At 36.8% G+C, this 12,757-nt stretch overlaps 1 protein-coding gene across 1 annotated transcript; it reads left to right on the top strand.

The window, feature by feature from the left end:
• The first annotated feature begins 58 nt into the window (after positions 1-58).
• Positions 59-10,170, top strand: slc22a2 (solute carrier family 22 member 2). Its single transcript, XM_067572888.1, has 11 exons — positions 59-571; positions 2,169-2,272; positions 3,724-3,878; positions 4,023-4,191; positions 5,218-5,332; positions 5,915-6,015; positions 7,219-7,433; positions 7,966-8,074; positions 8,607-8,719; positions 9,461-9,560; positions 9,746-10,170. Exons 1-11 carry the CDS (start codon positions 170-172, stop codon positions 9,837-9,839), a joined length of 1,677 nt encoding a protein of 558 aa, XP_067428989.1. The 5' UTR covers positions 59-169; the 3' UTR covers positions 9,840-10,170.
• Positions 10,171-12,757: the final 2,587 nt, after the last annotated feature.

The following is a 12,757-nucleotide window of genomic DNA, read 5'->3' as shown; positions in this document are numbered from 1 at the left end:
AACATGTTTTAATGCTCTGCTGCACAGCCTGTAGACCTTTGCTCCTGTTTGTCTTGTTAAAAACCCAGTGGAGAGACATTTCAGTGGTCACTCTGTGGTGTTCAGACACTGTGATTCAAATTGGTCAGAGTCATCTTTTCTAGTCTACTCCACCAACACCACCACAACCATGACCACTTTTGACGACATCTTACAAGAAGCTGGGGAGTTCGGCCGCTGCCAGAAGCGCATCTTCGCCCTGCTGTGTATGGTGTCTATGCCCTGGGCCGGTGTGTACGTTGGTATTGTGTTCCAGGGTTACACCCCAGATCACTGGTGTCGGGACTCTGCGGTGGTGGACAGGAGGCAGGGGTGCGGCTGGAGCCTGGCGGACAGTCGCAGGCTGACAGTGCCTCTGGTCAACAACTCTGGAGTGCTGCAGCAAAGCAGCTGTGAGCAGTACGAGGTGAACTGGAACACCACATCGCTCACCTGTGATTCACAAGAATTGGACCTCAGCAAAACTCCCACAACTGCCTGCAAAGACGGCTGGGAGTACGACTACGAGGGAAGGCAGTCCTTTGTTACTGAGGTGAGATTAGATTTCATAGTGAGGTTGTTCTGTTTTGTGTTAATTTTGTGCTTTAATAACAATTTTCGGCTTTGAGAAACTTATTTCTGCAGCTTGAAAGAATGCATGTAAATCAGAATATAGCAATAAGGTTGATTTTAAAAGGTAGTAGCAACTGACATGTCATTTTTATATGTTTTGCATAAATCAAAATGCAAAGAAGGTCATAGATGCTGCCACTCCTGCAATGTTCTACATGTGTACATGTGCACTTTTTCTTATTTAACCTTCTTAAAGAAAAAGCAGGTGTAGAAAATAAACGTAATGATGGCTGAATTCCATTTAGCTGCTTCAGTGTCAGGGTCCTGGTATTTTGCACGTTAGCTCACTGTCACTTACTTGTACAGAACGGAGCTATCGTTAATGTTATTAGTAACGCTTGTGCTTTTTCTACAATGACAAGTCAAAATTTCTGCTGTAAAAAAGGCTTATTGGGAAGGAGAGAGGTGTAAGGGTTTCAATTTTTTGAAAGACTGCTGCACTGATCAGATCTGGTTTTGGGGTTAAGAAGCAATAATGATAATAAAAGCATAATTTTTATAGCACATTTCATACAAAAAATGAACTACAATGTGCTTCTCAATTGAAAAAATTCTCTAAAAATACAGATGCCAGAATAGGAAAATTAAAAACAGAAGTCAAGTTTATTTGTTCAGCACATTTCAACAACAAGGCAAATCAAAGTGTTTCACATAAAACATAAAAGGCATGGAGAGAAAATGTAAAAGTAACACATTATAAAAAAAAGACACATTTAAATACAGTTAAAAAGAATTAAATGGAAAATAAAAATAAGATAAAATAGAGTAAAACAGGAGAATAATAGTTACAGTGTAGTGCGAGATATGAATCAAGAGCTCCAAATTTGATTTAATAAAAGGCAGTGTCAAACAGAAACGTCTTCAGCCTTGAATTAAAAGAACTGAGAGTTGCAGCAGACCTGCAGTTTGTAACAGTTAGGATTGAAAAAAGAGACTAATTAAAAAGAGGTTTAAAAACAAATGATAAAATGACAATTAATACTGCAGGTGAGGTTAGAGTATAGTAAAAGTTTCTGGGTAAAAGCATAAAAAGATAAGTTTTAAGTTTTGTTATAAAAGTTGTAAGTGGAGAGCAGATTCTCATCTCTACAGGAAACTAAATGTAGCATCACAGTAGACTTCAGTCCTGGACTGAGGAGCAGTTAATGTGAAGAAGTCGACTGTGTTCTGTTATTACTTCCACTGTCACACAAGCAAAACTCCTGCTGGGACATAACTCAAAGTGTGATGTGTTTTAAAGTTACAGTCTATAGATGGCAGTGAATCAATCCAACAGCAGTGTTGAATTATGCTTTGAATATATTTAAATTACATAAATCATACAGTCTGTGCTGTTTTGCAACAGTCCTCATCAGGTAAACACAAGGTGCTCCTAAAGACACAGGTTTAAATTATGTAGAGATTTTAAACAGAAATAACACATTTTTTACTTATAATTGTGATAAGTCAATATAAAGTAAGTTCTGAACTGTAAACGATAAATTGACGTTATTATCGACATTGTGTGTCTGTTCCAGTTTGACCTGGTGTGTTCAGATAGCTGGTTGGTGGACATGTACCAGGCCACTCTCAACATCGGCTTCCTGGTCGGGAGTATCGCCATCGGTTACCTGGCTGACAGGTAAAGCTGTGACTGAGTCATAACTGAGTTCACCTGCACTCAAATACATAAAATTCTGTAACATTTCTGTGTTTTTTTTTTCCTCCAAGGTTTTTAATGAGGATTCATGGGAAATGTAGTTTAATGTAGTATCATTTTGAAAGACACTAAGAAACAGGATATGTACGGAGGCCCTGAGGTGCAACAACATTACAGAAAATATTGTGTTTTGTTAATTGTTTTCTGAAATGTCGTTGTGTTTTGCACCTCAGGGCCCCCGTAAGTACTGCAGTAGTTGAACTTGATTATTAATTTATTTATTGTAATCATACCAAGGTGTAATTTACATGAGGAAAATTAAATTTTACATTAAAGATTGCTGCTAAAAGAACAAGTCCCCCTATTTAGCATTTATAAGCAGTATAACAGGTGGATTATAACTCACTTTAATATAATTATAAGCAGATTTTAAGAGTTTATTCATTTACTTTTCACATTAATTTAATGTGTTTTACAATATTGTCATTCATTATCTGTTAATACATCAATCTCACTTATGGGGTCTCATAAGAAGGACATTAATAAACACATATCTACTAGCAACTACATTACAGTGTGTTATAGACAGTTATTGGGTTGTTTTTAGGAGTCTTAAATTGTTTTATAGGATGAAACATTTTACATTGTATGGGAGATTTTTATTTATTATTTATACCTGCAGTGTTTCGTATTTGGTGATATTTGTTTTATGTTGTTTGCCTGAACTCATCTTGGTTGCCTATCTTAGCTGGGATCTTGAAAAATATATTTTTAATCTCAACAAAGTTTTCCTGTTCAAATAAAAAGGTTAGAGAAACCAGGACAGGCCCTGACCATGTTGAGCTCCCCAATACTGCAACACCCCTTTGCTTTTTAATTGAACTTGAATTTAATAAAGAAGATAATGAGTAAAATAAATAAGTATACATAATAATGAATACAATAGTGCTTACAACAATAATAATTATTAGGGACCTTGACGTGGCATTTTGAACATGAAAAACACTCATGTTGTCAAGAACTGCACACAAGAATTGAACAAAATGCTACAAGAGATTTGAGCAAAAATAATGCTTGGATGGATTCACACGAAAATAAAGTAAATCAATAATATACCCTAATAGGTCTGCATGATAATAGCAAAAATAATAAATTATTTTTGATTATTTAGATAGAAAAATCAAATTGTCAGACCTAAATAATGACAGATACGGTTTACAAAATACAATAAAATGTTAAAAATTAACAAAAAAAGAAGTCCCACTCATTTGGTGCCCGAGGTGTCCTTTGCCACAGGCCTCCCTTGAGGGAAACCATATATTAAATGTTAGCATACTGCTTGAATGTACTAAATCATGTCACGGATATTTTAATAAATGAACTGAGGTCTGATGAGAAACCTGCATGTGCTTTGTTTGTTGCTCTGTCTCCAGGTTTGGCAGGAAAATGAGCTTCCTGATGTCCAACCTGTTGAATGGGATCGCAGGGATCCTGGTGGCCGTCGCTCCAAACTACGTGTCTCTACTGGTGTTCAGAACGCTCTACGGGTTCGGAGTGAAAGGCGGCTGGGTAGCCGGATATGTGCTGAGTAAGAAAAACATTCATCCTTAAATCCTTTATCCCTCCCTGTCTCTTAAATCATACACAAGTGTGAATTCTGTAAAGTCAAAATCTCACACCTCAACCGTTATTCGATATGTGACACCTTCTTCTTCTTCTACTTCTTTTTCAGTCACAGAGATCGTCGGCGTGGAGTACAGACGTACAGTGGGAGTCATTTACCAGATGTTCTTCAGCGTCGGCATCCTCATCCTCCCTCTGCTCGCCTACTTCATCACTGACTGGCGCTGGCTGCAGGTCGTCATCACCGCCCCCTACATCGTCTTCCTGTCCTACTATTGGTGAGAAACACTCCTTATTTTAATTTCGTGGTTTATTCAGAAACAGAAGTTTTAAAATTTCTCCACATTTCACTTTTTGACAAGATTTCAAAAGGAAAAAATACAGTTAAAACAAAAATTTCCTTATATGAAGGTGAAGTCAGGTGACATAGGACATCAGGTAAAATGGGACAAATAAGGTTTTACATGTTGGGCTCTTTGAATATTAGCAGCCAATCACCGAACATGGCACTGCATTGTTGCTACAAATGTCTTTTACATGAAACAATCATTTTGATTAGTCTGAGATAACTGGGATAGGTGGAGCAAAGATTTTAAAAAAATCACCAGTCCCAGAACTTGCAGGATAGCCTAAACCGTGTGGCATGTTGATTTTCTCTTTTTGGTAATAAGAGTTAAAACAATAAAGGTATAAAACCAAAAACAGTTGTAGGATGTTGCATTTTATTAACTGTTTTGCTTACAATCAAATTAGTTTCACAATATACTTTACTTTTTATGGGAAAGGGTTTTGAATGATTGTCCCATTTTACCTGAATGCAATAGGTAAAATGGGACAATTAATTGAGCTAAAATGGTACATTTTTCTGAAGTGAAATCGGCATGTTGCTAAGCTACCAGGTGCCATAAAATCATGAGTGTGCTAGCTTATACTGAACTGATAAATGGATTTAAAAAACAAACAAACGTGAAATACAATTGTTCTTCAATTAACTTGAATTGTATTGGTGTCCTCCATCAGTAAGGGTTTTGATGTGTTTGAAGGCCCAAAGTTTCTAAAGTATTTTACTTGGCAACACATTTTCTTTATAGAAATATAGCAGAGATCCATAACAAGTAACACTTAAGGTAGTCTGCAGAATTTTAGGTGGTTTTCTTGGTAATCTACCAAAAAGTATCCCAAATTACCTGTCTTCACCCTATTTGTGACCATTCTTTGTGCATAAAACCTATTAAAACCTTGTTTTTTGCTGGCAAAAATACAAAATTAAACACATTTCTATAAGATCAGTTTTCTATTTGCAGGTTTATCCCAGAATCTCCAAGATGGCTTCTGTCACAGAACCAGCAGGCCAAAGCGGTGGAGATCACAGAGGCCATGGCCAAAGAGAACAAGATGACTCTGTCCAAGAACATCGAGGTAGCTGCTGGTTTTAGAAAAGACACAAAGACACCAGATCATACTGTGTCCAGTTTACTGAGGCAGTTATAGACAAAATCTACGCATCTGTTATCCCCAAATTTAAATCTGGTGGTTGATTGGAATTGCGACGATATGTGAAATTGGCAAACTGGTTTATTTCTGTTGTCATTTTCAGCCGTAATTGTAACATTTAAAGATATACAGTTAAACGCAGTGGTCTTATGCTTACTTTTAATTACTTTTACATAAGCTTATTCACATAAGCTTCTCTGTTTATTTCTTTACTTGCTTAAACTGACATTTTGTTTTGCTCCGTGGCATTAAATTGTATGTGATGAAGGGGGTTTCTACCCAGAAGTTACTGTAAACAAACATGTGTGTTAATATCCTATTAGATGATTAAGATACAGTGCCGGTTGAGGCAGTTCTTTGATATCACACAGCGGTTATCAAAATACACACGAAAATTGTAAAATACACAGAATTAATATGTTTAAAAAGATTAACAAGTGTATACATTTACGTTGACAATCTTTTTGATTACAAACGTTTCATCTAAATGTATTTCTGAACCTGCAGACTATGGCAGATGATAACGCAGACACGTGCACCGCCTCCTTCATGGACCTGATCCGAACTCCAAAAATGAGAAAACACACATTTATTCTCAGCTACAACTGGTGAGTACTGTAGCTGAAATGTTTTTTTTCTCTATTATTCATTTGTTGTCTGTGCAATGCTGTCGTATTTTTAAGGATTTTATCCATTTATCTATTTTATTCTACACTTTAATTCATTTTCCCCTTGATCCTCATAATTATGTATGGGTTTCATTTAATGGTAATTCTCAGTGTCTGTAAAACACTTTGGTATTTGTGCATTTGTTGTTTTTAAATGTGCTCTATAAATAAATTACCTTAACTATTGACAGTTTTAAAATAAAGAATATTGAACATTTACACATTTACATGGATTGTTTTTGTTTTTCAAACTTATACTTTGTCTGAAAATATAACAGTGGAAATGAAATCCCCATCAGTAGCTCACTTTACTACTAAACTACTATTTGTAACTTTTAAAGATTAGCTTCACTTTTAAGTTCATCAAGCAACATTCAAACCTTAAAGAACCCCTCCAGACATGATTGAAGATATATAAAAATACTATAATTTGTGTCTTATATGGTCTTTCAACAAAAAAAAAAAGTTCAAGTATCTCATTAAAAATACATTAAATTACATCATCTCCTTCTCCCTCACTGAAAAATCCAGAATCTATGAAATTGCAAATATATTTCATTTTAAAAGTTAAACTGCTGGACACCAGATGTCTCCTCCTGCACTGTAAAGTCCACTCTCAGTGTTTGTGTACTGGAGGATTCAAGTTTCCATATCACTCTTGTTTAAGTTGCACAATTGGCTCCAAATTAGTTGTGATGTCACAAATCATGCTCGTAGGCCGACCCCTTAAAATCTGATTTAAGGTGAGCTCAGTGAAACTTTCCACTTTCAGCACATGAATGTGAAAACAAACTCAGCACATACATCATTCTGCACAGAGAAGAGAACAACGTCCAACTGAAGGAACAAGAAGAAAAACATGTTTTTGAGTGGAGGAGACTTTAAATCAACGAAACCAGTGGTTTAAAATAACATAATGAGCTGCTTCATTTAGGAATTTTACATGAATCTTCTACTTATTTAATACTTTGACAAGCAGCTGCAGTGAAACTGTTCAAACATGCATTTAACTTTTGGCTTTTCAACAGGAATCTAATCTGTTATTTTCTAAGATGGTGGTGGTCTCATGTTCAATGAAAGACATCACGTGTGCTTCCGTGTTTGGGGTAGTTCACGTTGTTTCTCCCTCCATCTCTTCACCAGGTTCACCAGTGCTGTGGTCTACCAGGGTTTGATTATGAGGCTGGGTATTCTGGGAGGAAACGTCTACATTGACTTCCTCATCTCTGGCCTGTTGGAGTTCCCTGCTGCCTTCCTCATACTTTTCACCATTGAGCGCATCGGCCGACGCCTTCCCTTCGCCAGCGCCAACATTGTAGCCGGAGCAGCTTGCTTCATCACTGCCTTCATTCCTGACAGTGAGTCTTAGGGGAGGTTAAAAGGTCCAATAAACGACATTCAGATATAGTGGAGTAATGGTGTCCTGAGCAGAGAATGAAGTCACACTCCCTCTGTGTGTGTTGTAATCCAAGCTTCTCTGTTCTTTGCTTTGATAGCTGGTCCGGCCACGTGTGCATGTTAGTGGCTCCATGTCCTCCATGAATCTCCAGAATCTTGATCCATATTTGATCAGCACTGCCTAGTTTGACAGTTTGATCTGAGTTCCATGAGTTGTCAGTTCAGGAACCCATTCTATTTTCCCCAACTTTATTAAGTAAATGACATGTGCACGTTTGTTTTGGTGTGAGATGCTGCTGCTGCTGTAGTGCGACATCTAGTGGCAGAATGTCGTATATTGCACCTTGACAAGCTAATACAAATAATGGGTGGAGCTGTTTTTTTAATTAGAAGTTTCCATTCTGAGAGCAAAGACAGACTGCTCGCTCACCATCCATCCATCCATCCATCCATCCATCCATCCAATAATGAAATGTTTGTCTTGTCTTGCAGGTATGTTCTGGTTTAAGACAGTGGTGGCCTGCATCGGTCGGCTGGGTATCACCATGGCCTTTGAGATGGTGGTGTTTGTTAACACTGAGCTCTACCCAACATTTGTCAGGTGAAATGTTTTCTGACTAACATCAGTACAAATATTCATTTAATATACAATGAGCCACACCAACAATAAATGTTAAATGACCACAAAATGTTCCAACATTTAAAAAGCGAAATTCAAAATGATCAACCAATTTTGCCAATTTTGCCAATTTTACACGTTAACATCATGGATGTATTAAGGATATTAAAAAGGTATTAAGGTTAACATGCTAAATGTTACATGCAAAAAGTAGGAAGGTAACTGGTTAACATCCAATACCTGTGTACCATAGGCTTTATGGCATGCATACATTAGCATATTAACATGCTAACTTTCCCAATAAATTTAAAGTACAGCGGCTGACAAGAAAAAGCCACTGTACAAAAACTGCGTCTCTTGGGTGCCAAAAATATTTCCCAATTAAAGAGCTGCTGGACACAAATCATTGAGGAAAAGTAAATGCACTGTTTGTGTGTGTGTATATATATATATATATCAGATGATGGCTTTGAAACACAGTAATGACCCTGATCTGTTGTTCTTCTGTATTCAGGAACCTGGGAGTGTCTGTGTGCTCGACTCTGTGTGACGTCGGAGGCATCGTAGCTCCCTTCCTGCTCTACAGGCTGGCAGTCATTTGGCTGGAGCTGCCACTCATCATCTTCGGTGGGTTTCATGCACACTTCTAGTGGTTCATAAGTGATGATGGAGAGGGATTACTTTTGTATGAGTTGTATGAGTTTTTCTTAGAAAAATCCTGCATAATATATCTTTAATATTCTAACTGTTGTTTGATTTGTCTCTTTTCTTTAAAAAAAAAAAAAAAAGTGATGCACTGTGTGAAAGTTGCTAGTTAAATAAAGTGTATTATTATTATTATTATTATAAACATGATACACTTATATAATATGATGCAGTACTTTTACTATTAATTTACCCAAAGTACACTGATGAAAATCAAAAAAATGGTCTTACACGTACTGAAGTAGTATCCTATAATAATATAACACTCTAAAAGAAGCACGATGAGTACTTTTTATACTTATGTACTTTTAACATTTTGTATAATGGAGTATTTTTAGACAGCTGTATTTTGTACTTTTATTTAAATAAAGGATCTGAATACTTTCACCACTAGCGACAAGCAAGAAGCCTATTTTTATCATACTAACTTTTAATTGGTAAGGTAATCAATATACAGTATTGAGCTGCTGATTTCCCCTCTAAACCAGACTGTCTGAGTACAGTTACAGTTTTACATACTAATGTAACAACAACAACAACAACAACAACAACAGTCAGAAATCAGTTATGCTGTGATGTAATAAATCTGGATGTGAAATGGACGTTGTTAGAGATTCTTTATGTATTATTAATGGTAAGAATATCTTGTACTATCATGTGCAGGCAGTCTAGCTTTCCTGGCTGGCGGTTTGGTGTTGCTGCTTCCCGAGACCAGAGGTGTGCCGCTGCCCAACACCATCGACGACATCGAGTTCCCAGAAAGGTGAGAATCCGTTGCTGAGCAAGAAAAGAAAACACAAGGCCCTTGAATAGTTGTTTTTTCATAAATTAATATGTATATATCCCTCTTTATACTGTATATACACATATACTTGATACAATTTCTCACATTTCTCTCAATGATTAAATATCTTTCTGTACATAATGTTTTTTTTTGTGTGTGTTTAGAGCGAAGGAGAAAACTATGCTGAAGAGCCAGCAGATGACCAACCTGCTGCCCAACAACGACGTATCGACCAACAAAGATCCAGCAACTGTTTGATCTGTTTCTGTAACAGAAGTATTTATTTTTGTTGTTTAACAGTGTTGCTCGTTGTTTGTTAGATACTTCCTTTAAATTCTTGTTTTTGACTGTGTTGCCCAGCTGTTTCCTATGTTTGTCTTTGACCATTATCACCTTCAAATATTGTGTTTTAGATCAACTCTTTTTTTGTTTGTGAGTGATGTTAGATGAGTTATTGAAATGTACTGAAATATGTGTATTACTATTGGTACAGTCAGCATAATATGAGTGGTGGTATTATTATTATTATTATAGAGTGATGTGCCATCATTTTATCATTAAATTATTAAAGAGTTTTCTTTTAACAGAACTTTGACTCTGGGAGTTTTCATACAAAAACAGAGTATTTAATAGACTTTCGTGCTTTACAAGACATAATACAACATAAAAAAGAAAGGAATCATAGCAGATGAAGTGATTAAAAAGTGCAAAACTAAAAACACACAATAAAAAACAAAACAAAATGATGCCCCAGTGCTTACAGGTTACCCAAACGCTTTTTAAAAGAATCTGCAGACCACTCAATCACCTAGGGTCTTAATGCGGGTGTGTGAAACAAACAAGTTCAGCACATTTGACCTAAGAAAGTGAGCTGAGGGTGGACTAGAATGTGCAGTGCTCTGTAAGTAAGAATGAATTTTAAAAACTGGATCCCATACTCAACAGGGAACCAGTGAAGAGATTTAAGAATAGGGTGTCAAGTGGCAACTAAGCAGCATGAAGTCAGGGTTTTCAATGTCACGAAGGTGTCTCTCTTTTAACTTGGCTACATCACCATGGTAACTTATACCGCAAACTTAACCTGGTCTGGAGCAGGTTATGTTCCAAGTGTCACACCCTGCCTGGACTTTGTGTGTTTTTTGGTCTTTTTGTGTTCTTTGGGGTTTTCTTGTTATATTTGGGTGGTGGGTTTGGACTGCCTTTTGTTGTTTAGCCTGGTGTGTTGTATACTTTAGTTTAGGTTCATGGTGTCAGGTTGGGGAAGCAGGAGTGTATCCAAACACAGAGGCCGGAATGCAGATTTGATGAAAATCTACTTTAATAGTGGATGGTCAAGAACAGGCAAACAGAACTAGCAGACGAAACAAAACTAATGATCCAACAAAGACTCAACTCGAAACCAGACCTTAAATACAGACTAAACTAATCAGGGAATGGGGAACAGGTGACGAGACACAAGGGCAGGCTGGGAGTGATTGGCTGAGGGAAACACAAGAAGCAGGGCAGGGTTGACGAGACTGATACAGGGCAGGTGAGGAGGAGTACATGAACACACAAGGGGGAAACAGTAACAAAACCAAAACCCAGAAAACACAATATTCTAAATACAACCCACACCAATATGTCCAAGAACCACCATGAACCTAAACTAAAGTATACAACACACCAGGCTAAACAACAAAAGGCAGTCCAAACCCACCACCCAAATATAACAAGAAAACCCCAAAGAACACAAAAAGACCAAAAAACACACAAAGTCCAGGCAGGGTGTGACACCAAGTTTCGGCTTAAATCGGCAATAAAAAGTGCTGCCCTTTCACTAACTACTTGATTTGCTTGATTTGTCCGTTCAACACTGCTGGTACTGCAGCTATTAGAACACTGATTAGAAAATTGATTAGTCTTTTATCATACATACCATTGATTTGATATGTCACGTTGTAAATTTGTAATGGTGCGAGAGGTTAGGGTTACTTGCAGGATGGGATTTTGTTACAATATATCAAATTGTATTTCAAAAAAACCCAAAAAAACCAAAAACAAAAACAACTACTAATGAAGAAATACTTTGAACAAAAAAAAAAAAAAAGAGATTAATCTATTGGTATTTATCACAGGTAATATTCAATCTATAATAATATTAATTTCACTTTGATTTCGTCAGAATCTAAAGTGATTTCCACTTATCCTTCATTATGGGACTGAGTCAGACCTGAATGAGTATAATGTTTAAATCTGTTGCATCAAGTTTAAAGTTTAAGAGCTCTGGATGTGGGAGGTACAGAGAGTGCATTGAGTGGTAAAATAAGTATAGTAAGTATCTATATTATTCATTGCTCTCTGTTATAATGGTCTGTTCCTCCTGACTGAAGTAAGCGGCACGCCATAGGTCCATTTGTGCTGAAAAAGAGTCAAATGATGCGCCAAACGCCCCCTTTTACGGGGATGTGCACATAGTCTGAAGCAGAAAGCCTGGGTTAACAAAGAAAGTTCATAACCACCGTCGTGATACCACTTATTTTCTGATCGCGAGTTTAGGGTTTGTTGAGCCAGCTCACACAAAGAAAGCCTCGGTATGTTGAACTTGCTTCGTAGTAAAACCCCTCTGGTGAAGCCCAGGGAATGGTTCACAGGAGATCCCACGGTGAAGATTGGAGATTGGTAAGTAAGTAAGTAAGTAAGTAAGTAAGTAAGTAAGTAAGTAAGTAAGTAAACTTTTATAAAGCTTTTATAAAACTTTACAATGCAAATAAAAACAAGAGACAAATAAAATAGAATAAAAGTATATAAAAAAAGTGTAACACATAATATCAATATAAAAACAATAAAAGCATAATAACTACATAGAAGTCAGATACAACAATAAAAAACAGTGAAAGCAATACAGAAAGTAATCAGATATTAAGCAATAATGTGCTTACGAAACAGGTGAGTTTTTAAGAGCTTCTGCATTTTTTATTACTAGGGGAAGGCGGTTCCAGAGGGTGGGGGGCCACAACCGCAAAAGTACAGTCACTCTTGGTATTAAGCCTAGATTTTGGCACAGCCAGAAGGCATTGATCAGCAGACCTCAGTGATCTCACTGTGGTCAGGGGACACAGTAACTCAGAGATATAGAGTGGGGCAAGTCCATGTAGTGCCTTATAGGTAATTAAAAGAATTTTAAAAATCAATTC

The sequence above is a fragment of the Thunnus thynnus genome, chromosome 18 (assembly GCF_963924715.1).
Source record: "Thunnus thynnus chromosome 18, fThuThy2.1, whole genome shotgun sequence".
Classification (NCBI taxonomy): Eukaryota; Metazoa; Chordata; class Actinopteri; order Scombriformes; family Scombridae; genus Thunnus; species Thunnus thynnus.
This window is presented reverse-complemented; position numbering and strand designations above follow the sequence as displayed.